The following is a 27,552-nucleotide window of genomic DNA, read 5'->3' as shown; positions in this document are numbered from 1 at the left end:
TTTGTGCAGATTTAACATTCACACCTTTTTGTTCTAAAATAACATGTAGTGTTTCTATTTTTATTCATCAAATGATTTTTCCAAAAAATTAATGATTAGTATCTCTGAATTTCTTAGGGTTGAGCTTTCCATTATTTATTTTATCTTGGAATTCGTTTTGTGATTCTCTTAGCATCTTATCCATTACGGATTTTTTATAATTTGCTCATATGTTCTTGGATTTGGCATGGATCTCCTTCAAATAACACCAGTTCTTTGTCTTCCAATTTTTTGAATGTAAAGACGGCAGTTTATCGCAGTTATAAAACAACCATTTTTAGAAGTTGAAGCTACTTGCCGAATATTTGTTAAATTGATAGGAGAATGTCATTAAAAAAACGTTTTAACAAAATATGTACATAATAATAGTGTAATAATTAAATAAAAATAATCAAAAACCTTATTTAACCTATGTACTACATGCATCTTATATTCTACTATATACACACAATTTAGCTTAATACCTACCTAAACCAATTTTCTGTATATCATAAAATTATATTATTATTTTTCTTTTGTTTGGGCTTAGAATCCTACTACTAAAAATAGAAGTTTTTTAATCAAATTCAATGTGATGCAAGCTGAATATAATAGATAAATATCCAGCATGTCTGAAGCAATTGAAAACAAGCCTTATTATGATTATAATTTTTACATCAAAATTTCAAGTGATCATCTTGTTTTTCTAAATAATATCTTAAAATACAAAACTGCTATGTAGAAACCATCGAATATTACATCTATTTTCTAATTAATATACATGTGTTTTCTGTGTAACAGGAAATGGTTTACATAATGTCAATCAGGTTTATACCCATATCTAAACGACATACGTGAAATAAATAACGATATTATGTCTATAAAAAACATTAATAAAAAACCACGTGAAACCTATAAACATGTGATAATACCTATCAAAAGACAGATGTCGCTGTAAACAAAATATAAATATTGCAGAACGAATCTGTTGTTTGGATTAGAGAGTTGTATAACAAGTTCCCGTGATATGACAAAAGTTAAATTTATACACCCACTGACGTTAAAATTATTTTTATATTAAGAGAAAAGCGTTCCGAATCCGAAATCCGACAAATAGAAAATGATATTATGAGTTTCTAGCTTCCAACTACCATAAAATAGTTGTATAATATCATCGCAAACATATGCGAATATTACAGAAATATTTTAAGTGAAATTTACGTTATGGCAATGATGAATGATAAAATCAGAGATAAATATAATTTATAGTAGGTAATAACAATCACTCTTATGTGTGATTCTGATATCTTACATATAAGCATATTTTTAATACAGGATATGCCCCTGTGGCCTAATGGATAAGGCATCTGCCTCCTAAGCAGGGGATTGTGGGTTCGAGTCCCACCAGGGGTAAGTCACTTTTTTAACGGAAATAATATCCGAACAACACTTGTAGGCGTTTATAGTGTACTCAAATTTTTTTTAGTAATGAGTCATATATCTGACATATTCGTGACGTGACGAGAATATTTGTGACGTGATCAAATATAATTTATTTTAACATTGTAGTATATCTGAAAACTACAGTTAATTATACAGCCACAATAATTTATATGTAAGAGTTAAAACCTCTTATCACTATTGCTTTCAAGAATTTTGAGAGGTCGCCGTGCGGTTGTCAGATGTACACTAAATTATTCAAATAATATTAGTTATAATTACTACAGGTTATAAACCGGCAAACATTATTTTAGCCCTTTGATTATTTTGATAAATTTTAAGTCGCTCCATAATATATCATATCACTTTGTTTGAAAAGGCCAAAAACAATAGATATTCAGGGTCACAAATTGATTGGGACTTTAATAGGTTATTTCGATAAGGAACGAAATAATGGAGGCCTCCTTTTGTTGGTAAATTCGGTTAGAGAGGTAATTATTACATGTAAGTCCGTACAATTTTATCGAAAATATTTTCAGCCGTTTGGTGCCGCTAAATATTAGTGTTGGTACTGTGAATAACATCACTTGCAAAATGAAGAATAATACATTAGATTCACCCAAGAAAACCCGTCTACATATAAAGTGGGTGACGAATCTTGACCATCTTCATATTGGCTCTATTCGGGACCAAATATAGGAAATGCACAAGAACAGTAAGTACACAAACAATTTTATCGATATAAACATATTTTTAAAAAAATATTTGAGAGAAAATTGTCTGTCTGGAAAGTATACACAAAAGAGTTAGGGACATACAGCTTTTTGAGGGATGTAAGGTATCCTTTCATAAACTCTTACAGGGCATAGGGTTTAAATGCTGTAAATATAACCACTGGAGAGGTTTAATGAAACTTTCAGATATTGCCTTAAAAAGAATTAAATTTTTAAAGGCATAAAATAAGATCAAGGAAGATAAACTATTTGAATTTGATGTAACTTTGATGTATCTTGATGAAACTTGCATATTTCAAAACGGTTCATTGTGACACTCTTGTCAAGACAGTAAAAAAAAGTGTAAAGACAACAAAAATGTACGGAGAAATGTAAAAGTTACAATAGCATTCGGTTAGATTTTGTTGGTCATTATAATAATTAATAATTAATTGTAGATATATTGCTGGTCGAGAAGGATCTTCCATCAAAAACTATTTGGTTATATGGAAGAAAGTATTGTCAACCATAACACTTTCAGTTTTAATGAACTCAATAAAACATACAGAGGGAGTAATTGATAAATGATGGAATCGTGAACATGTTTTAGACAGATCAGAAATTAACAGATTAGTGATTGAATTGGACAGTGAGTCGGAAAGTGAAAGTGACTGAAGGAAACTTGGGATATGTGATAATGCTGTGTAATGTTGGAAATTCCTGAGACAGAATGATGAGATTGGAAGAAAATAAAGCTATGCACGTAATTAATTGAATATGAGGAGAGAATGAATACTAACTGTTTTGTAGATATGGTAAATGCATTGGACATAATTCAGTGATTAATTTTATGAAGAATGGTGTACACATATAGTAGCAGAAGAAATAAAATATACAGTGATACGGAAATAACTTGACAAGTAAACACACCATCGAAGAAAACAAGAACTAAACGTATATAGGTAAAGGGTATATAGGTAAATATGCTCTCGAATGAAAGTAAAATATGTTCCTCAGATAAACAATTGTTAATTAGGTAGATTAATTAGGCCTACAGGGGGATACCACTACATAAAAAAACGCATGTATCTACATCATGGATGGTGTGGAAAAGAGTTAAATGTAAACAAAACAAATCTAACCTACATACAATAATACCTGTGTTCTTAATCGTAGTTTTAAGTCTTACGATAACATATGTATTAGATGTACTATAATGTTAAAATAAATTAAATTTGATAACATTTTTGTTAAATTATTTTATTTAAATTAGAACTTTGTTGTATGTGAAAGTCAAACTGAACTATAACTCAGAGTTGATACGGCAACATTGCAATGTTTCTACGTTACAAATATCCATGACGCATTACTAAAAAACTTTGCATAGACTATATATAGAATCGGAAAGGACGAAAATTAATAATATTGGTACTTAGTAATAAGGAGACATTTCAAGTACGTCAATATCCAGTTTAAATTGGACATCCACCAAGTTCGAATTAATGTTATTAGTAACTAAATGGAAGATTATAGGTTTCGGTTGGTGAACGCAGGCCACTCCTTCGTGGAAACTTTTAATCCCGGCGAAATCCACTTCAAATGGAAGTTCGACGAGAACCAACCAGCGCTGGTAATTTCAGTTCTAAACAATATCTGCTAACCATAACGTCGCCACCAATTTGGGAACGATTACCAATATCGAGCGAACGCTTAAATGAAAAGCTATTACTAATGAAACTAATTTCCAGCCATGTATCGTTTAATTAAGCATAGTTTTAAATACACGGGTACTAAATATTTTATGTGCGACCTTGCTGTAAGGTATTGAAAACAATTTACATATTTAGTTGTACCTGTTTTCGTATATGCTAATTATAAACCGTAACATAAAATAGATTGTTCACTATTTTTAAAAATACTACGACTTTTTTATAGCTATTTTATATATCTACATAATTAAGTCTAGTTTTTGTTCTGTTTGATCGCTTTTGTAACTTAATAATGACATTATTTATTATTATAATTTTTGCTGCTTATATAGAAAAACATTTTATAATTTGTAAGTATATATTTATAAGGGTGAACAATATTTTCACTTATTGCACAATTCTAAATTTTGGTCTTCGAATTATTGTGATGTTTTTATGAATATTATTAGAGTGGACTAGTGGTAAATGAAGAAAAGAAAAACATTAGTTTTCTAACGCAAGCTATGCAACGTACAACTACATATGAAAAATGTATTCTTCAAACAAAAGCTTAGAATGTCTTAAAGGGGATAAATATTAAACGTTGTATTTATTTTTTATTACATACTACATCGTACGTCTGGAACGCCACTGGAGATTCATTATATTATATCCATCAATAATATAATTTATTCTAAAGTTTCCGTTGTTATCTGAGTAGATCACTATTAGTATCCGCCATAAATAATACATATTGAAAAGTCCCTGGCCTACCATAGTAAAACACATTTCTTGGCAAAATTCGTTTCTTTTTCTTCAGCATAATTCCCTTCAGGGGTGATACACTGATTATAGCGACCCTCCCAACTCTTCGATACAATTTTTTGTAGTACGATTTGTCCTTTACTTCAAGATAGGCCTCCGTTTCAGCGATCGTCTCTTTTTTGACGAAAATCGGCTCCCACCGAGTATTTTTTTGAGACCTGGGAACAGGATATAGTCGCTGGGGGCCAGATCTGGAGAATACGGTGGATGGGGAAGCAATTCGAAGCCCAATTCATGGATTTTTGCCATCGTTTTCACTGATTTGTGACACGGTGCATTATCTAGAGGAAGCAGTACTTTCTTCTTCTTCTTCTTCAAATACGGATTTTTCGGCGATTTCGTCCTACAAACGGCCTAATAACGCGATGTAATAGTCACTGTTGATGATCCTTCCTTTTTCAAAATATAAAATTCAGACGCCATAACCTTGCCAGGCGACTGTTGCGTTTTCCCACTCTTTGGAGTGGGTTCATCGTGTGGAGTCCACTCGAATGACTATCGATTGGAATTTGGAGTGAAATGATGGAGCCATGTTTCATCCATTGTCACATATTGACGCGGAAACTAGAGTTTATTACGTTTGATCATCTTCAAACACTGCTCCAAATCATCAACTCGTCGTTGTTTTTGGGTTAAAAGTTAGGTCGCGCGGGACCACTTTGCACAGGCTTTACCTATACCCAAATATTTCGTGAATGATATGACGTACACGTTCAATTGATATCTTTAGAGTGTCTGCAATTTCATTTTATGGTAATTCAAAATCATTTTGTAGATTTTTTAAATGTTTTCGTCTGGAACAACCCCTTTTGGGCGTCTACTGCGTTCACCGTCTTCGGTGCTCATTTCACCACATCTAAACTTAGCATACTAATCCTTGATGGTTAATTTTCCTGGGGCAGTGTTCGGAAACTCGGCATCAAGCCAAGGTTTTGCTTCAACTGTATTATTTCCCTTAAATTTTTATCAACACCCGAAATACCCGAAAGTTGCTTCACTTAAAATATTATAATTCACAAACTAATGACCCCACAGCTGTCAAATTGATACAAATCTTTTGAGGGTTAGGGCTAACTAATAAAACATATGGTTTTAATATTAGTAGCGCCATCTATGTGTCAGGCCGGGGACCTTTCAATTGATCTGTTAGCATTCCGCTATGTACCCATTCATTTTGGGATGGAAAAATTCTAGTATCTATGAAATGCCTATTAGTTTGACATGCTTTAATAGTTAATAAATCAATATTTGGTGAATATTTTGGGATCTGAATATTTTGATATGAAGTTGATGTTGGAGCTTCAGAAAAAATTAAAATTCGATAGGCTAAAAACATATTTCAATGTTTTTTTGTCAATTTGCCATTCGCATATTTTACAGTTATCTATTCTACTGATATTTGATATTGATATAACCTGTTCTAGTATTTCAGATGAACATTGATGAATGAGACTATGCATAAACAATATTAGGTTTACTAAAGTTGACCTACCAAGTTGACATTTAGTTCATTATAAGTTTCAACTATTCTTAATATATAACACAAAACATATCCTTAGGTTAGAACCCATTAAATCAATATTCTAATTTACTTATTAATATTTCACCACTAGATATAGTGTAAATATTCTCTTAGTCAGTAGTAGTAAAATTTTATAAGATAATAAAATTTTAAGTAAACGTTTTTTGTTATTGTAATTTCTATAATAACTCAGAAATGCAATAAGAGAATTGATTGTGGCCATTTTATTTTTGCATCGGTTGTTTATTGATATCTAATTATTATATATACGCAAAATATATATCTGGTATCCTTATATATAATTTGCTTTCAACTTTCACTCGCCGTGATATTTTGAAATAAATTCAGAAGCACTCAAAGCTAAAATGTAAGGTCCTTAAGGCTATTTGTCTGTAGCTAACTTCATTATTTTCATATCGCTAGGGGACTATAATAAAGTCTAGTCTAGCATGAAAAATATGAACGAGAAAAGTCATTTTTCTTTTTAAAAAGTGGCGGAATATTTCTTTGCTAATGCTTACAATATTTTACCGATATAAGGAATATTTAAAATAGAAAAATATCCTGATGGTTAATAACTGCATGCCATTAATTGGTTCGTACAAAACAAAAGATAGGATTATGTGTTAGAATTAATTATTGTAAGTAACAATGATTTATACTTTCTATGGATATGTCGGATTCTATGCCTACTAAAGTAATTTTGATTTTGATTTTTTCAAATTATTATATATTATCGGAAAATATCTCAATAACAGTAGACAAACCTCTAAAATATTTAGGAACAATAAACAAAAAGGGGATTTTTCTAAATTGTAATACGTGGCTTTAACAACAAATGAGGAAATTATATTATAACCAGTGATACCGTGACATCCAAAGTAATGGACTAACATCACATAGCCATGAATACAAGTTGCAAATCGAGTGTGTGTAGGGTAGGATCAGAATAATGAGATCTTACTTTGAACTATTGATATTAGTATGCTGAACTGAAAGGCAAATTAAACCATAAACACATTTTGAAGCCGGTAGGCCTATGTTGCGCAACCCTTTGTTGAAGAAAATAAGATCTAAAATTATTAAAACAAATATTTTCGACATGAACGATGTGAAATTAAACCAGTGCAAAGATATCAAGATACTATAAGTATAGTTAAGCTATATTTGAGAAAAGTGTCGAGTTTTAAAATTATGTTTGTCCACCAGTGGAAATATTATGGAAACTTGAAGAGCAGTATTAAACAAAAAAATAAATAAAATGGAGAATTTAAGCCTATAACTTTTGAATTTCATTGTACAAGATTAAGCCACTTAATTAGCATTCACAGAATTTAAAGAAATAATTTTTAGGAGTTATTATTGGCATATTATAACATTGAGGGGTCACACAACACTTCTACACTTTAATATTTATAATTAGTAAGAAAATAAAATATTTTAGCACTTTAGTATTTAACAATTTATTTACTTAGGACTGACATCACCTGATGTCAAGGACTTTGTTTATTTAAATCTTTATAAAACATTATGCTCAAAAGATATGTGTATAAATTTAACAGCTATCGGATTGGTATGCTAAGTCTAGACGTGGTGAAAGGAGCACCGAAGACGGTGAGCGCAGTGGATGCCCAAATGGGGTTGTTACTTGGTGACTAAAACATTTAAAAAATCCACAAAATGATTTTCTATGACTGTAAATGGAAATTCAATGAAATAGCAGACTCTCTAGAGATATCAACTGAATATGTACATCATATAATTCACGAATATTTGGGTATGAGAAAGCTTTGTGCAAAGAGGGTGCTATGCGAGCTCATAGTTGATAATTCGGAGCAGGGTTTGAAGATGAGCAAGCGTAATAAACCAAAGTTTTTGCGTCGATATGTGACAATGGATGAAACATGGCTCCATTATTTCACTCCGAAGACCAATCGATAGTCATGTGAGTGGACCGCAAACGAAGAACCCGATCCAAAGCGTGGGAAAACGCAATAGTCGGTTGGCGTTTGTATTTTGGGATGCGCATGGAAAAAGGAAGGACCACCAGCAGCAATTATTACATAGCGTTACTGGACCGTTTTAAGGACGAAATCGCCGACAAACGGCCGCATTTGAAGAAAAAGAAAGTGCTGCTTCACCAAGACAATGCACCGTGTCAAAAATCCATGAATTGGGTTTCAAAATGCTTCTTCATCCACCGTATTCCCCCAGCGACTATTACCATTTTTCAGATCTCAAAAGAATGCTCGCTGAGAAGAAATTTTCGTCGAATGAAGAGGTGTTGAAACTGAGACATATTTTGAAGCAAAGGAGAAATCGTACAAAAATGGTAGCGAAAATATGGAAAATAACTAATTTTGCCAAATAATTTGTTTTACTATAGTAGGCCGGGGACTTCTCATTTGACGTGTTACTTGTCATAAGATGCTCTTTATTTCAATATTTTAATTGTTGGGCAGCATGGTAACATTTTGTAATATCATATATAAATTTTCGAAAAGTAATCATAACTTCTGATAATTTATAACTATAGCCTTTTCAAAGTTTTTTTGCACATAAGTCATCAAGATGTTTAATGTATTGCCTGTTGCAATTTGTAAATTAGGTTCAGAATCAGACAATATTTTCCTTCTCATTTTATTCTAGTTAAAAAGAGACACAATGCTATGTGATTAGTTCGAACGCGTAAAAAATATGCCTGCCCAAGTCGTCCAGTTGTCAGACGTATATAACATTCTTGAAAGCTATACTTATAAGAGGTTATAACTCTAACCTATAAACTATTGTGGCTGTTTAATTATCTGTAGTTTTTAGATGCACTGTAATGTTAAAATAAATTGTATTTGAAAACATTTTTATTCAATTATTTTATTTGGATCAAAAATTTGTTGTATGCCAAAGCCAAAGTGAACTAAAACTTAGAGTTGATGCGGCAACATCACGACATTTTGACGTTGCAAATTTAGATGACGTATATATAAAATAAGTTTGAATAGAGTATATATTAGATATATTAATTTTTATAAAAATAGTAACGGAATATATTGAAATATAAAAGCATCATATTCTATCCTTTTAATTCAATACAGACATTGTATAAGCTATCTGCTATTGATTTGGATATGTCCTATGTCGATATATATCATCATTGTATTTTACTAAATCGTTCCATATTTCTTTCTAGTGGATGGGCAACCGAAAGCGATGTACGCTTGGATATCGAACACAGCACGTTCCAGCTACTTCAGCATGGCGGTGGACGGCCAAACAATGTATCGTCTCAACTATCCGCTGCGACTGAACAGATGGTATCATACCTGTCAGAGTTGGAATGGAAAAACCGGAGAATGGCAAATATGGGTCGATGCGGAGAGAGTGGGACGAGGCTTTAATAACAGGGTAAGTTCGGTTCGGTTGCAGTGGCGTAACGTCGATCGCAAGATTGTTCGAAAGTTAACTTTTACATCACGTCCAGTTATAAATCAAAACAGGTGTAAACATATTTATAAAGCTGTAATGGAGTATTGACATGTTGTAATGCAGTCAGAGCTTTCTATCACGTCGAAGAAATATTGATTATTTCATTTCCAACAGGCTTCTTGTATCCAGTTTCATCATTTATGAAACAAGAATCAGTTTGAGAATATTTTACCATTACAATAATTCATTTTCGCAATGAATAATTACATTTTAATTACAGGAGCAATTATGACACCTAACACGAACAACCTTAAACATGTTGTTATTTTGTCTTAATAAGTACCCGGTTCCTAATTATCTTTCTGAGTTTATTTGAATATATTATCTTTCAAATATACTATTCTAAATTTCAAAATTACATTAAATTTAGTGTGATAATAAAAAAAGGCTAGGAAATGGTATTATTTAAAAGGATGGGTAAAAGGAATTCTGCTGGTAAATTACCTCAAAGTAAAATCAGATAATTATTCTAACCTTTTGGACTAATTGCATTAAAAAAACGATATTCATCAAATGAAGAATAGTTGCCCTATAGGAGAAACTACTATAGTTCATAGGAGAATTAGTCGAAATATGTTCAGAACATCTGAAAGAATAAAGTGATTTGTACAACAGTAAACTCGACTATCGGACCATCGGAGGTATTGAAGAGCTTAATATGCAAATATGTATTCGTTTTACTAATAATTTACTCAAAAAACATTATTATTGCATGGAATTAAAAGCCTTTTTAACATACTTGCAAAAATATATTATTATTATTGTTTCATTGTTATTTTGTCTCTCATTGAAACCCTTGTAACTAATGCCAAAAAATACTGTGACAGTCGATTTTCATAAACCATTTTATCTCTAATAAAAAAGATCACCATGGGTTAACAGGTGGTAATTACTTGGTGCCAAGACCGGATTATAGTCCGCAGATTTATAAGAATCCCTCACCATGTTCTTGGATCTTCTGGCAAGTGTGTGGCCTTGTCTAGGTGAAATATAATTCCTGTCGTAGTGGTCGAAATTAGTTACTTCGGGATGATGGCTTCCTACGGATCCTTCGAATTAGGAATGTAACCCCAGGGGTGGCGATGATAGTTTGATTCCTTGCCAATCTCACCAAATGTGCAGCAAAATTGTTGAGATCATCAAAGTCGACTTGACCACCACATTTGAGCAGTCTTTGAAAAGACCTAACATTCACAAAATTGACAAAATCAGTTTTTAGGAGAAAATGTCAGATTTCTAATGCATTTCTTTCAACTTTTACAATCAGAGATTAAAACCATCTATTGGAAAAATAGATACCTTTAACCTTGGTTATTGAATATTTTTATTAAAGTGTGTGTTAATAAAGCATCGCTTGTCAAATTTTTTTCTTTTTGGGAGAATACATTTTTAAATTAATTAAAACTAAACGATGAACTTATAATTTTATATGAACTGAAAATATCAGCAGATATTTTTTTGTTATTTACACATCGGTAAATATTAAATGAATTTCGAAACTTAAAACGATATATTACTATTATACTTATGTATAAAACTGATTATATTATTATACTTGTACCTGTGAAAATGATTTATTAAAAGTATTTCTCTAGAAAACAATATTCCTACATTTCTTAAATAATTTGTTACAAAACAACAAAAGGAAAACGAAAATTTTGGAAGTGGTGATTTATTTATCAACATAGTCTCCTTTTAGCTCAACATTCTTAACACAACTTTTTCTGAAAAAATAAATTTTTTCGAGGTCTGCAAAGTAGATCTGAAGCTTCTTGTCTATACTAAGCTTAAAGCTGATAATGTCGAGTTCTTGGTGAGTGGCTTGTTACAAAAATTTAAAACGATGGGGTGAAGAATATCTTTTGCAGAATAGATTTCTTGCATTACCATTTCGATTTTTCTGTCCTAATCTTATAATTCTGAGTAACGAACAAGGTGAAGGATTTCACCAGGATACAAAAATGATAGAAGAGCGTTACCAAGCAAAATGGGATGCTAGAATATTAATATATTACTGCTGGTTTGTAATTAAAAACGATTCCACTGTTTAAATGATATTCCACTGTTTTCTTTCAGAATATGGTGTTAATTTTTTGTATTGATCACCTAAACTTCAGCTGCTTTGATTCATTGTTTATTTATAAATACGTGTTACTATTTTTTAAAAGTAATAGCATAAATAAATGGAAATGACTTGCACTCTTGCCTAGAAGAATGACAAACATAAATTTACGACCATGCCCCATGATGTATGATTTGAACCCGAGACTATGGCAATAGTAGGAGAATCGTCCTGTCGCCTTTACCACTGCGCCACCAAGCCGGCATAGTCTCCTTTTGGCTCAATGATTTAGCACTTAATGATTTTGAATGACCGTAAATAGAAAATGAATGAAATAGCAGATACTCAAAGATATCAACTAAACGTGTACATTATATCATTCACGAATGTTTGGGTATGAGAAAGCTCTGTGCAAAGTGGGTGCCGCACGAGCTCACTTTCGACCAAAAGCAACGATGATTCGGAGCAGTATTTGAAGATGATCAAGCGTAATAAACCCGAGTTTTTGGGTCGATATGTGACAATGGATAAAACATGGCACCATCATTTCACTCCAAAGTTCAATCGACAGTCATCCGAGTAGATTGCACATGATGAACCGGCTCCAAAGCGTGGGAAAAGACAACAGTCGGCTAACAAGGTTATGGCGTCTGTATTTTGGGATGCACATGGAATAATTTTCATTAACTACGGCCGCATTTGACGAAAAAGAAAGTGCTGCTTCACGAAGACAATACACTGTGTCATAAGTCAGTGAAAACGATGGCAAAAATCCATGAATAGGGCTGAGGGATGAGGAATTGCTTCCTCATCCACCGTATTCTCCAGATATAGTCCCAGAGACTATTTTCTGTTCTTAGATCTCAAAAGAATGCTCACTGGAAAGAAATTTTCGTCGAATGAAGAGGTGATCGCTGAAACTGAGGCTTATTTTGAAGCAAAGGACAAATCGTACAACAAAAATAGTGTCGAAAAGTTAGAGGGTCGCTATAATCAGTGTAACACCGTTGAAGGTAATTATGTTGAATAAAAAATCTAATTTTGCCAAAAAAATATGTTTTACTATATTAGACCGGAGACCTTTCAATTGACCTGTTATGGTTCATTTTTTCTATTGACCACCTAGACCTGATATATTATGATTCATTGTTTGTTTGTAAATTTATATTACTATTTTTTGAAAAAAATATTTATTTTTCAAATAAATATGATATTTATGACTTTAGTTTTTAACAAGAAAATCCATTTTTTTAGTGTTGCAGAAGAAAAAAATTGTTACACAGTGTTATTATTACCTTCTAATGGTACCAGTATAGATCGGTCTCTTGATATTATGATTCGAATCAAGTAAATAGCTATTATACTTTTGCTATAGTCTTAGCAACATTTATTGTTTAATTGTTGATGACTTAAATTTAACCTTCTTAAATATTTTTCTTAGATATTATAATAAAAATGTGTGTCCAAATACATAGTGAAATTATTTGCGTATAAAACTTTATTCAAATGCACAGAAGGTAACTGTAGAAATATTCGTCCTAAAATCAATAAACAGGGGAGAAATGTGTCGCCGACTCGGGGAGTTAATATTCCGTTGTTCCTGGTAATTGTATTTTATTTATTAGTCAGCTTTATTAAACGTAAAGTAGACGCTGGTTAGGAGTCTAAAAAATCTCAATGTTATTAAAAATAACAGTCCCGAACCCCCTCGCGTCCTATTTAACGTGATAAACAAACGACGGATATCCCTCGAATTTGAATTTTAACTCTTGCGTTTGTTTTCCAGTTGGTGGGGCATAAAATTCCATCCGGCGGGATAGCCATTACCGGTCAGGTCCAGAGTCAGCTTGGAGGTGGATTTTATGAAGGAAGGGACGCCCCAAAAGGTAAATTATACGCGGCATATTGCCCGATATTAAATACTGATGAAATTTTGTAATCAGGTTCAGGCGGTATGCTCGGCGAAATAACGATGTTCCAGCTCTACAGCGTTGCCTTGACTGCCGGAAAGGCCCACAAGGATCACAAACATCACCACGCCCACCAATACGATCATGACGGTAACATGATCACCACCCCAGCTCCCACGACACAGAGGAATCGTCCCCAACTGCCTCCACACCCGTTGCTCACCGGAGGTCAGTTGAACAGAGGTACCAGGATCAACTTCGCCAACGGACAACAGCCTCAAATTATCCAAGGCCAGGATTACAACGTCGGTTATGCCAACGGACAACTTGTCGGAGGAATAGTGACACAGCAACTCACCAAAGCCCAGCTACCTCAATTCCCTTCCCAAGGAATTCAAAATCTCCCATTCCCACCTCAACAACAGCCAGTATTTGGACCACCACAGCCCCAGGATATATTACCTCAAGGAATTGGTACTTTCGGATCCCAATCGATCAACTTAGGTAACGGAGGAATTCTCAGTAGCAATAACCCAGGAAATCCTGCCAACGTTCAGTTCATTGACGATACCTTCGGTGGTCACTCCTTGTTCAAGAGACAGAATGAGGACACAGCCGTGGAAGCTGCTGAGGAACCGAAATTTGGTGACAAAATCGTTAAAAAACGAGAAACTGAGGTCAACAAACAGAAGAAGAGGGAGCTCTTTGTTGGAGGTGGTACCATCTTAGACGACGCCTACCTGGGACCCAATGTAGTTGGTGGTCCAGCATATCAACAAAGTCTGCTCTATGGTCTAGCTGGTATCGGTGAAAATCAACCAATTCTAAGACAACAAAAACAAAATGATGAGAGAGAACCAGCTGAAGCTGAGGTAAAGGCTGTCATGAACATCTGTTCCGGATGCGATCCAGAGCCCTTCGACAAGGCTCTAGTATTTGGATGGAGAACAGTGCCTAAGAAGTTATTTTCTGGTGCCTTTTACACTCCAGCATTACCAAGATGTAAAGCATTTTAAAATGTCACTAGGTTTATTAGTGTTATCTGTAATGTTTTAGCGTCATGAAACAATGACGCCAATGGATTTCAAATAACACAAGTGTTGTATATAAGATAAATAAGATAGAGTATAAGGTATCACCTCTTGCCATTTATAAGCGTAAGTTACTTTTCATAGAATCATTCTGTCATAATATTTATATTATTTACATTTTGTTGATTGTTGTATATGATAACAGTATTTAAAGAGGATGAACTCAAATCAAAGCCAATATAAGTTGTATGATCGTTGCATAATAAATTATTCAAAAATATTTATTTATTATTTTTACCTTTTACATAACAACTTTAAATTAACATGTTTGAATTAGGACTATAAAATACCTATAAGTATTATTTAATTTGTTAGTAAACATATATTTTAAAGCCTCGCATACTAGTAAAACTGACATCGAAGAAAAATATTCGGACTGTCATTATGCATTCAAAGGATACTTTCACGATGGTCAGGTATGCTGACCTGCTGAAGAATGAAACTACTAATATTTTTATATTGAGTGACCAAATATGAGAGTTTAATTCTTCAGCAAGACAATCCTCGACCTCATGTGGTATGACTAATGCAAAACTAATTATGTTAAAAGATAATAAATAGAAAGTCTACTCCACATATTGTACAGTTCTGTCCTTATACGTTTTGACTACCAATTATATTTGCTCCAATGTTTGCAAAATACCCTTGCCGAAATATACCTCACTTCAAGTTCAAAAAGAAAATATCTTTTTTAGATGATATTCATAATTCACCTTGAATAATGAGGGATGTAATGAAATTAATCAAATAATAAAATGCACTGTAAAATTATCTGCATACGAAAATATGAATAGAGTGAAAGCACAGAAATTTACAGACTCTTTATCATAAATATAAACTCAAATTTTTGGTTTATTTTAAACCCTCTCATACACATACAAGAATTTATTTTTCGTATTAGCTGTTACGCGCTGGGTTCTTCCGAAGTCGCCATTTGTATATCATGTTACTGTACTTCTTGATTGGTATTGAGGTCCAGTCCTTTTATTAGATATGAAAGATGTTCAATCTGTACATCTATTTCTCTCAGTTTGAAATCCACATACTATTAGGCTCTTTAGAGTTCTTGAATGGTGTCTTCTTTGAGTGAATGTCAATAATTTGTCAAATACATTTGAGATCCGAGCTAGTATTTGGCAAGGAGATGTCTCTCCACTGCTTTTCAACATCATCGAAAAAAGTCGAATAGGACAAACTGCAGAAGAATCAGTTCAGAAGCTGGTGCGTAGAAGGAAGGTGTGTCTCTTGCCATTCCTTCTGAAGGTCTCCGCATCTTGGATACTATTACAGCCTGATATGTGTAAATTTGAGGTCTTTCAAATGCAATATTTAAGACAGATTCTGTAAAACAAATCTATTACGTTAAGATATGTTAGGGCACACTTGAAAAACAAATTCACAAATATATATATTACAATATTTCACATATATATTATAAAAGTCACTTATTATCTCATCACATTGTGCAATTGTATATCGATTTTCCTTATGTATTTATTATTACTTGAACTATTTACCATACTTGAACGTTTTATTCAGTTATGCTAATAATTCTAGGGTAGCAGAGCTAGTATTTTAACATTTTAAATATCCCTTGAACATAAACATACAGTCAGCCATAATTCCTATTAATTTGTAAGGAGTAACCACTAAGATAGTATTTTAAAAAACTACAGTCCCATTATTACAGTTAAAATTGATAACATATAAATACGTTTCTTAATTTCCAAAATATTTACGATTTTATGTTAGAATATGAAAATAAAATATTATATTGGGATGTTCAGTCTCTAATGAAATTATCATTTTAAAAACTAGAGTATTTTCTGGATATTTAAACAGATATAATGTTATTTTTATTCAATGTTGAACTCTCAAAAACTTGATAAGATTTGAACAATAAAAACTGGTTTATTCTTTAATGATGACAACGATTGAAAGGAGTATTAGAGATATATTTTACTAAGAAAGCTCAAATGATATTAAACTTTCTAAGGAAATTTATGTATTTGAACTGAGAGGTAAAATATAAAAGAGCTGTAAAACAAAAAGATATAAAACAAAAAATAAAAACTTCTAAAAAATTATTCTAGCACTACTTCCTTTACTAGATATTGGCCTTTCGTATTACCACCAGTTCTGATGGATATTCTTCAATTATTAGAAAATATATCAAAATGTTCTCTTTCTACTATTTTTGAATATTGTAGTAGATGTAATTACGCGAAAAGTACATGGCACCTTACAAACTTCGAGTACTTTTCACGGTATAGTTCATATTGCAGAGCAATATGGTTTGGGAATAAGAAAAGGTTTAAGTCTCAACAGTAACTTTTTGTATACAATAAGTCCAGTTCAAGTAATATATGAGAAGAAAATAACATCTACAGCTGAATTTACAATAGTTGGATTCGCCTCGCTAAGATAGTTCGTGTGGAAGAATAAAAATGTTACAATAAATACTAAAATTCGGCAGCATTAACAGCAGCATAATAGCTGAGAAGTAGACACTCATTCGAATTGTCAGCTATGGATTGATGATGAATTTAGAAAATATTAAGAAGATGGAAAAGTACAGATAAGTGGAGCAATCCTAAATTAGTTATTAATTTTCAGAAAAAAACATCAGTTCATCAAGATTCAACCAGAACGTTATCTACGCAATATTCATGATAACCATTATCTCATTAAAGATGTGTTTAATGTAGCTGTCTATTAGAAATTAAGTTGAATAATATTAATTAAAATTCTTTTAATTTAAATAAAGTCGTTATGTCGTTGAATATTTTAAATATTATACAACATATCTTGTTTAATCCTAATTATATAATCCTATTGTTGGAATCAACAATGTTTCTGTCCCATTGTACGAACTGTATTGAATAAATCATCTAAAATAAATTCTCTTATAATGTCTTATTCCGATTGGAACACTTGAAACCGATCGCCGATTCGGAAGTAATTTAAATTTTGAAACTTAGTAATAATTAAGGCAAATTTGAACAATAAATTCAAAGAGAATTATATCGGTGTTTGAGGAAAATCCGGCTGATCTCCTTTGAGGTCTGTTTGCAATCTGAATTGTCTCAGACAGATAAAACGTTATCCGTGATGTCGTCTTCCGAATATAATCTACCGTGATGCGATTAAATGTTAATTGAAAAAGGGACCCAATAAACTTGCAGTTTTTACACATTTTGTACAACGAAAAAAAAAATCAAAATACTATTTAAATTAGAAAATGGAATATTTTTGCAGCGGGGTATAAAAAAAGGATTTCGTAATATACCAGAATGCTAAATTTATTTAAAAAATATTCAACAAACTGGATAATAGGATAGAATAGTGTTACAGTAAAAGATTAACTTTGTAGGGTATATAATAATATTTGGTCAGAAAGGTTATTATGTGTAATTTAAACAATTTGAATCACAGTAAACTATACTGGTGACATTTTAGATGTTTATAGCGAGACTATAGAATAATATATAACAGAACAGCGCTATATCTACCGTTGATAAACTTGATAAAAATGCATGGGGAGTGATAGACCACCTGCCGTAATCACTAGACACGCACCTTCAGATAATAGTTTGTTTTGGTATCGAAATAATTGGATATGACCGGTATATGAGACGAAAAAAGTTGAGGCACTGCGATACCAACAGTAATAATCTACTAACATAACAATATCAAATTCGTACACTAAATAAAATTATTATTAGATTTCTAATTATTAGATATCTCGCTGTTTAACAACAAATAATACTACATGTAAGATATCAAGCTGTTTTTATTCGATAGGTTAATCATAAAAGAAAATATACTTAACATTGCGCACAATATAATAACAATTTTCAGTATTTAAAATGTCAAGTTCACTCCTGATACAGTGTATTTGCGGAGAATTTTGTAATATTGCTATACTATGAAGATGAAGTAAACTGCCTTTTGGAATATCATCATGATCATGAGAAATTTAACGAGAAGCATAATTTACTCGAAATCACTCGAAGATATTAGTTTCGGTGATTTAAATATTGATCAAGATAATACTGAACACAAAAAAGACCAGCTAAAATATGGTAATATTAAGAAATACAAATAATGCATAGAAGAACTTGAAGTATATTTGAAAATCATTACAATTAAATTTAATTGCTAATAAATTAGCTGCCTCATTGATTAACTCCGAAAACCGTTAATAGAAAAAGAGAAATCATTTTGGCAGTACACCAGCAAAGTTTTGTTATTATAAAGTGGATAGTTATTAAAAAATACTAATTCACTAACAGCAAAATCAGTTCGATAAACGAAAGAAAATGTAATCCCAAAAGAAAAACAAATGGAAGAAATTGATAAGAGTGGTAGAAGGGTATCTCATGTTAGAATATATTAGAGAAAAATATCCATCATAGATAATAAAATTGTTAAACTGGAAAATAAAATATGGAATAAAACGTATGAAATAAATAAAGTAAGAAGAACACTGATAATATTTATAGTAGGAGGACAATAATGGAAGGCATAAAATTGTTAATAAAGCCTAAAACATGGAAGTTATACTAATGAGGCAAGATAAAATAGAAGGCAAAACATATATTGTAAAAAGAAGGATAAAAACCATGCGGTGGAATGAAAGTTTTAACACTGATTATAAAAATTTTGAAAATAGAAATTTCGGAGAACAAAACGAATTTAAAAGACGAATTCACATGAAAACTCAAGAATATCTTAATAAATAAACTAGATATCTCAGAACTTTACAAGATGTGTGTATAAATGTGGATAAAAATAAATGAATGAATAAAAATAAATGGAGACAGATAATAATAGAAGTAAAGAGAGAGGTACGTTATGGAAAAACATAAAATGGTTAAAAGGGCAGATAAGTTAAGAGGAAAGAACGCAGAAAAACAGGAAGAGTCGTTTCATCTATAACACTTTCTTCTAAGGCTTGAAAAAAAGGAAATTATTTTTGGAATGAAATTCATAAGCTGACTGAAAGATACGAAAAAGTTATAGCTTCAGGCATTTACAGAGATAAAATATTATGATTTCCATTGTATAAAAAATATATAAAATGTATACATTTTATTTATACATATTAATAAGGCATATACAATATTTTTATTTATTAATTATGTGTTGAGCCACCAGTTGTTTTTAAAACAGCTGCCATTCTTCGCAGAATGTCTAAATAGATTTCAACGGAACGTCCTATTCTTGTACTTAAACACCTGCCAATTGCTTCAGTGATATTGGAGATGGAAATCTACTTCGTACTCGGTTATTTTAAACTCCCAATAGTGGTTAAATTATGATCGATATATCGTTATCGATATTTTAAAAAATATATGGATATATCAATATATCGTAGAAAAATATCGATATTTTTTTTGAGAAAATATCGATATATCGATATATTTTCTACATCCCTAATGTGAATGAGAGAACTAACTGAATACCGCGACATCGCCACTAAAGTCATAACGAAACCTTCCTCCTCAATGATGATTTATCGGACCGTACCGCATTCTTCCAATCAAGTTCATGTGATGCTTTTATGATCGTTGGGCCATTCCTTTCGTAGCATAATGTCTTCCGTTATAAAGGATTTTGCAACACAGCCCTTTCATGAATATTAGTTTTATGAAACTTCCACGAATGTAACAGTATTATTCAAGTGAGTATTGAGTTCTGCTGACTCTATCAGTGAACGTCGGATTTTGCACACTATACCTGTTTACCAATGATTTTTAACATACTTTGTGTATGCTGTTATTACCATGGATAATGTAACTTCGTGGAACGCAAAAAAATCAGCTGAGATGATATATTTTAATGATTGTTTATTTTATAAGTCGTAAGTCGTAGAACAAAACGTATAATACTCTGAAATATAACTTATAAGACTTATAAACTAAGCAGTACACGGGTTCTATTATTTACACGGAAGCAGTGCAATATAGTGTTCACATTATTTTTTATATTCCCTGTAGTAAATAAAAATTAAACACTAGAAATAGAAAACATTTATATTTCTATTAGGCATTCGAACTTTTACGGTTATTAGCAAATATCCCGTCTATTTTGTTAACAGCTCTTAACATCTCCGTTACTTTACTTAGTTAAACCTATTTGAGTTTATAACCAGCTTTATAAAGCACCAATCCATTATATTTATGGCGGATTAAATAAGAGCGAGGATTATGGAGTTAATAAAACCAAACTGATCCAGTTTACATAGAATATTTTCTTATTCAACCGTCGTCGTTAAATATTGCAGTTAAGTTTAATGGGGCTCTTACCTGGTAAGTGCACAATTGATCCAGGAAGAACAATGCTTCTTGCAGTTTCCTTCTGGCGGCTAAAAGTTTCGCTGGAGTTTAACGTCTTGGAAATGTAAGGAGAACTACTTTATGTGTAACGAGCAAGAGATAAATAATAGCGTTTATTCTGGAAAAGTTAGATAAAAGTGATTTACTAATTTTAGATTTTTGGTCTTTTCTCTATAACATTTAATTTTATCGTTTTTAAATTCATGCTATAGTGGATGTAACAAAAATATTAATACGTAAAGATCTATTATGTCAAAATTATTTGACTATTATGTCTCGTTTGCATGAAGCAATTTATCCAATAAGTTCGAAATTATAAGTCAATAATTCTTAGATTTGTTTTTATCACGATTACGCGAAGTCTTGGAAATGTGAGGAGAACTATATTATGTATAATGAGCAAGAGATAAATAACAGCGTTTATTCTGGCAAGGTTAGATAAAATCGATTTATAACATAACTAATTTTAAAATATTTCTTTTTTTGTCTATAAAATTTAATTTTATCTTTTTTGAATTGATGCTATAATTGCTGTAGTCAAAAAATAGTAATAACTAAATATCTATTATGGCAAAATTATTTTACTATTATGTCTTATATCATCATCATCATTACTCTATGGTACGCATGAAGTCAAATATCAGAAGTCATATCATAATTTTTTTTATCACGATAATGTGGCTTCTCATACAATATTCATTCATTTTTTTGTATTGCATGTTAGATGACCTGGTGAACTTTTGTCAGGTCTTATGACGATATTTTGGTCAGATGGCATCCGATCCTGGGATAATTTGTATATTTTTAAATAATTCGCTTCATTGTTTGATTTATAAATCTGTAAGAACTGATGATCTATATCTGGTATTGGTAACAACGTTCCTAGTAAGTGATAAATTTATCCTTATATTTGCAAGTACAAATTTTGATGCCATCAAAGAACTTTTATGATATAATACATTAAAAGTGGGCAAAAATTGTCCTTTACATTATGCGTTGTGCCACCAGGACTTCATTTGGAGATATCTATTATATTTTTTAAATTTTGGCTAATAATCTGGTGACGAGATCAATTATGCGCTACTAATTTCAGTCTTTAAGTTCATTAAGTTTGTTGTTTTGTACATTCCTGTATGCTTACAATGGCTACAGTCAGGTGATCCATAACATGTTTAAATCTCGTGGTTTATAATTCAATCAGAGTTGATGAACTGTTACTAGACACTACAAAATCTGCTAATTTGTTTAGATTTTCTCCTATAAATAATTCATAATGGAAAACTTTTTTCTAATTTAATCTTATTTTCATACAAAAATATACGTAATGTTGATGCCATTAGATATCCATGAACAGGCAATTGGTGTATCGCATTCGACATAAGATGCAACTGGTTTTGGTTTCTATAGATTTAGGGTTAACATAGCATAACTACATACTAACAATCTTTACGTACGTCAAAATTTCATATCATTCCAACTTGTATATTACTTATAGAAGTATCAGTGATACTAATTCTGTTATTTTCAGAGGAATGGCATGTAAAAACTATGTTATGTTGATTAAACATTGTTTAATTATAGGATATATTCTTAAAGCCATAAAATATGGTTTGAAAAGCGATTGATCAACGAAATATTTTTGACTGGTGTGATAATAACATCCATAAATCATAGGTGTTCATATTCACAAAAAAAAAACGGAAAATGATTTTAAATATTACAAAATAGTTTAATGAAGAATTAAAAGTTCTAGTCACAAGCAATGTTACTCTTTTATTATTCGTGAATTATTCGGTCACCTTTCATTGGACACATTTCAATAATTGCATTTCTAATGTCAAAATTAACAGGCATAATTTGTTTTAAGCATTGCATCTGAACAAATTCAAGGTTACGGATATCAGACTATAACAATGTTCAATCTTAGAATCCACACAAAGTGATTGACAACATAAGCAACTCAAAAAAGCTAGAGTTTAGCATTCACTGAAATATCCTTTCCCTTTCACACGCACCATCCATAGAAATATTATAGTTCCTGTATCGGCAATGATACCCCTTTCTTTGCCTGTCTGTTTGCTTACAGGTCTCAAATACTTCAATTCCTCTAGTTATTCTAGCCGAAAAGTATTGAAGTTCAGAAACGTTGACAAACTCTGAGTTATGAATAGTTTGCTATTTTCCTCAATAGTCTTGAAGAGGTTTGTAGCCTATATTGAACGCCATGTTTTTCAAAACACTGCCTAAAAGCCTCTACGACTATGATGAAAAGGAGCGGAGAGATAAAAAATCACTTTTGCGAGCACACGAAGAAATTTAATGACTTTAGGGGAACATGTTCAATTTTTAAAGCTGTCCAAAGGGAGGTGCTATAGGTATAGTTGGAAATAACATGAAAATCAATAGCAACAATATTCCTTCACGATGATCATATGACCACCAAGGTAAAATTATTAAGAGTGAATCATTATATGAAGTTAGTGAATGAAGAAATTGTAGTAATACGTGGTACTACACACGCACAAAATGATCTGGGTACACTTAATCATTTACATTCCACATTAAATTAACATAAATTTTGAAGAAATTGGGATATTAACAATAGACGCTGAAAATTACTATAATTGTAATAAGGAATTTAACTATCTTGGCTCATTGTTGTTGAAAGAAAGGTAGCAACATTTTATTCTTGCGAAAGTTAGCAAGATTAAAACTCGTCCTTTTTGAAATATTGATTTTATTACATATTTTTCTTTATCTGCATCAGATTTTGTGAATCTCTAAACGCTGATTATATGAGAAAAAATCATATGAAATTTTATATAAATCGCTTTTATAAGGACGCGGTTTGTCCTAAATTTTTTTAAGAGAATAATAAATTAACAAAATATAATTTGAAGAATGTTAACAAACTGATATTAAAAAAAATAATGTAATACTTAAAATCGATATTTCATATATGCACATCCAACCCACAGCATATGGTTCAAAGTTTTGCTGGAGTGTTACGTTTTGGAGAGGCAAGGAGAATTATATTTCGCAACGCATATTTTAAAGTTTATATTAGCCTGGAGAAAAATAACAGCGTATATTCGACTAGAGTAAGTTAACTCACAACGCAATCAATTTGGAAAAGTTGGTAGTTTCAACTAAATTAAACAGCGAGCTGTTTTATTAGATGTAATAAGTCTTGAGTTATATATAGTATTTAAATAAGTAATGTATGCAAAACGGCATAGAATAGGGCTAGATGCTCGGATGAAACTTTCCTCAAGATTAATGTTTTCCTGTCACTTTATTTTACTTTTTTAAAACCAATTAGGCACGTATTTTTAATAAATATTTGATATACAAGACTTCCATAAAGAAATATTTACATGAAAGAGTTGATCAAGTGAATAATGGAAGCGATTTCTCATATACTTGGACTGCAAATCACATATTTTAAGTTTTTTATTATTAATAAGGCATTGAAAATTAAGCTATTTCAGGTTCTTTAATCCCATTACAATTTGATTTTTGTACATATCAATGAACAAATTTGCTCTAACCTAATTTGATAAACTTAAACTCAATTTTTTAAATACCTGATACATAAACTGATGTCTTTGTGAACTAGTAACTTCACACATATAATACAACTCTTACAATAATTTGTTTTGCAATAGCACCATTTGAACAGCTCATGAAGATTCATCCTCTTGATTCTTCTCACTAGGTTTGTATTGTCAAGGAGCTGGAAAACATCGATCTTCAGATGCTTGAAAAACCTTTGTTCGTTGTTACTGGAAAATTTGTCGATGGTTTGGTCAATAGTGTCTATTTGTAGGTTTCTCTGTTTCGGCAGTACAAGTTTTAAAAAGCTTATGCAAAGTACTATCTTCTAAGTAGCTACTACATATTCTTCAGTTTGCTGTAAGTTATTCTTATTTTTTCTTACATGAATTTTCCTGCGGAGTATAGAGCAAAGGGGATCTTTATTATAATAGGTAAGCAACTGCTTCTGTCTATTGGTAAAATGTACGTACCTTCGTTCAAGTTTTAATACAGAAGTTAATTCTATGAATGAAGGTTTGAGTTTCCCAGTAGCCTCTTCATGACTCTTTCCTACGGCAATAAAATATCTAGTATCTTCAACCACAGTTGCGCTTGTTGCATGTTTTGAGATTTCACTGGTATACAGTAGATAGAGTACCAGTCCTAATCCTAGTACCATGTTTAACATGTGGTTTATAAGCACCTTCTTGATTAATTCTAAAAAATCTTAGTTCTTTGTTCTTCCTTGTTTCGAAAGCCATCGAGTGACATCGAAGAAAACAGTGAAGCAGATTTTCCTTTCTTGTAGTAATTTTTTAATAACGTTATATTAATATAAACATATTTTTTATGGTTAAAATAAGTAGTGGCAGCATTATACTTGACACATTCGGAACTACATTAAAAACTCTCACAATTATGTTACATTAATAACAGGAACATTTCAAAATATACCGCATTGTTATGTAAGTCAATGAACCAAACATATGACATTCATTTATGTAACAATATATTTTTATCAGTGAAGTCTATATCAAATATTTTAGATAGAGTATGCTCATTAATTTTGAAATCAGTTTACAACAACAATGACTTTCGGTCAACAAACAGCTTGAACTATCACTATTATTACATTCGAAATACTAACTGACAACTAACAACAATTGTTTAGAATATTAGGGAAAAATTGGCACTAATTTATTGACTTGTAATTTAGCTCAAAAGTACTCTTTTGTGTGACTGCAGTAGCATGTACTGAACTGATATTATACGTTATATTACTCAATAATCATAGAATGCGTTTATTGAGCGGTTTGGTGATAGATTATGATGTACGTTGCCAAAGTAACTGGCGTGATTGGGGGTTTTCCTTGGCAGATTAAACACTTTTGTAGCGGCATTCGCAGCAAAAGCAGTAAACTCGTCCTATCGCCTGATCACTGAGGCTACAAAGCCGGTTATTTTGAATATTCCTATTTAATATCAAATTTCAGAAAAATTGCACATTTTTATGTAACTGGTTATATATAAAGCTGTTTTATGTTCCTCTACTGCTATACATAAACTAAAAATAAAAATAGAACAGCTGAAATAACCTTTATTTATTTTGGATGCAAAACTTTTTAGAGATCGATGAAGTTATAGTTTGATTTTTAGACATTTGCAATATAAATTTATGTTAATAAGAAAAGTCCATTTATTATACTTATTTATATCAAAATATCTTAACATATACGTATTTAACTCAGAAATCTAATCATATATACTTAAACATAGAAAGATGTATTCAGACTACGAAATAATAGTATAATTTGTTATCCTAAAAGCCTTCTTCAATTAGGTTCTAATTTACACAATAAGCTATCAGTTCCATAGTCGATTTCAAACGTATTTGAAGCAATTTTTGAGCTTAAGTAATTGCTAGAAATCGTATGGAATTAAATCAGGTTAACAAGAATGAAGTTAGATTTTTATGAAGTCGCAAGAAACCAATGCTGAGTGAAAGTATATATTGTTGTAAAAAAAACTAATAATCCTTAATAGTTCAGCACAAAAGAAGGAGCTTAAGTGCATTAAGCACCATATGTTCATTTTCGGTTTCGTGGTTGTTCAAAGAATAAAATTACTTTAATATACATATTTTGTTGCAAAAAAACTATTTGGATGAATTAAATATGAAGAAAAAGGTAGATAAACTAATAGTTTTGTGTCTGCATGCCTTACCTATAATGAAATCACTCGGATATATCAATAGGCAACATCTAAACAAAATATCATTTTCCTAGCATTTTAGCGATTCTGAAAAATATTCGAGCTTCTTATCGTCTATCCCTTATTTGGAAATAATTTTAAAATAAAGAGGACGAAATGTCCATGTTTTCAAAGTACTGGCTTATAATGAGTATTGCCATACGAGTACTAATATACTTCTTTGAGATTGACTAAGTTTTTACCTTCCCGTTCTTTAGCAAATTTCCTTTTTTTGAAGCCAATACTACAGACTACATTGCGTTATCCATAATATTTGGAAACTTCGATTTTTATCAGAAACTCTTCCTAATGTTATGATTACAATACAATTAACTACTTTATTCTTCCAACATTAGGGTGTATCTTCTAAGAATTTTTTGTAATATTTACATTCAACTTCCTAATTACTTGTTACTAATAGTGTGCGATGTATAATTTTGGCTAATTAAAAAAACTCACCTTGCTTTTATGGATGTGTTGATGTTGATATTCGGAATCGAATTCTGGCTCCGAAAAATAACTGGGATCCTCAAAGTGACCTACACCGCCAGCTATGCCGATACCCGCCATCGGCAGACCACCAGAGACATCAGCAGATTCGAACAGTCTGAGCACAGACCGATCTCTGATTTCTCTCAGATGTGATCTGGAAAAGAGTCAACATTTCATCAA

At 31.5% G+C, this 27,552-nt stretch overlaps 2 protein-coding genes and 1 non-coding gene across 20 annotated transcripts in view; 2 read left to right on the top strand and 1 right to left on the bottom strand.

The window, feature by feature from the left end:
- Window positions 1-14,970, top strand: part of b6 (pentraxin-related protein b6) — an 80,950-nt gene extending 65,980 nt beyond the window's left edge. Inside the window, exons 4-6 of the mRNA XM_076413749.1 lie at window positions 9,394-9,608; window positions 13,538-13,637; window positions 13,695-14,970. Of these exons, the coding sequence (XP_076269864.1) occupies window positions 9,394-9,608; window positions 13,538-13,637; window positions 13,695-14,677 (1,298 nt within the window). The 3' untranslated portion in view covers window positions 14,678-14,970. The remainder of the gene's footprint in view (window positions 1-9,393; window positions 9,609-13,537; window positions 13,638-13,694) is intronic.
- The window catches only part of LOC143202294 (coiled-coil domain-containing protein AGAP005037), a 526,529-nt gene that overhangs the window by 283,987 nt on the left and 214,990 nt on the right, over window positions 1-27,552 (bottom strand). For all 18 annotated transcript variants that reach the window (XM_076413731.1, XM_076413730.1, XM_076413745.1 and 15 more), the window contains one exon: window positions 27,340-27,526. In XM_076413731.1, coding sequence (XP_076269846.1) covers window positions 27,340-27,526 — 187 coding nt within the window. The remainder of the gene's footprint in view (window positions 1-27,339; window positions 27,527-27,552) is intronic.
- Window positions 1,359-1,431, top strand: TRNAR-CCU (transfer RNA arginine (anticodon CCU)). The gene has a single exon. It is a non-coding gene; the product is annotated as a tRNA-Arg (tRNA).

This window comes from Rhynchophorus ferrugineus, unplaced genomic scaffold (assembly GCF_030347505.1).
Source record: "Rhynchophorus ferrugineus isolate W39M unplaced genomic scaffold, kcgeb_rfMv2 rfM9, whole genome shotgun sequence".
Taxonomy (NCBI): Eukaryota; Metazoa; Arthropoda; class Insecta; order Coleoptera; family Curculionidae; genus Rhynchophorus; species Rhynchophorus ferrugineus.
This window is presented reverse-complemented; position numbering and strand designations above follow the sequence as displayed.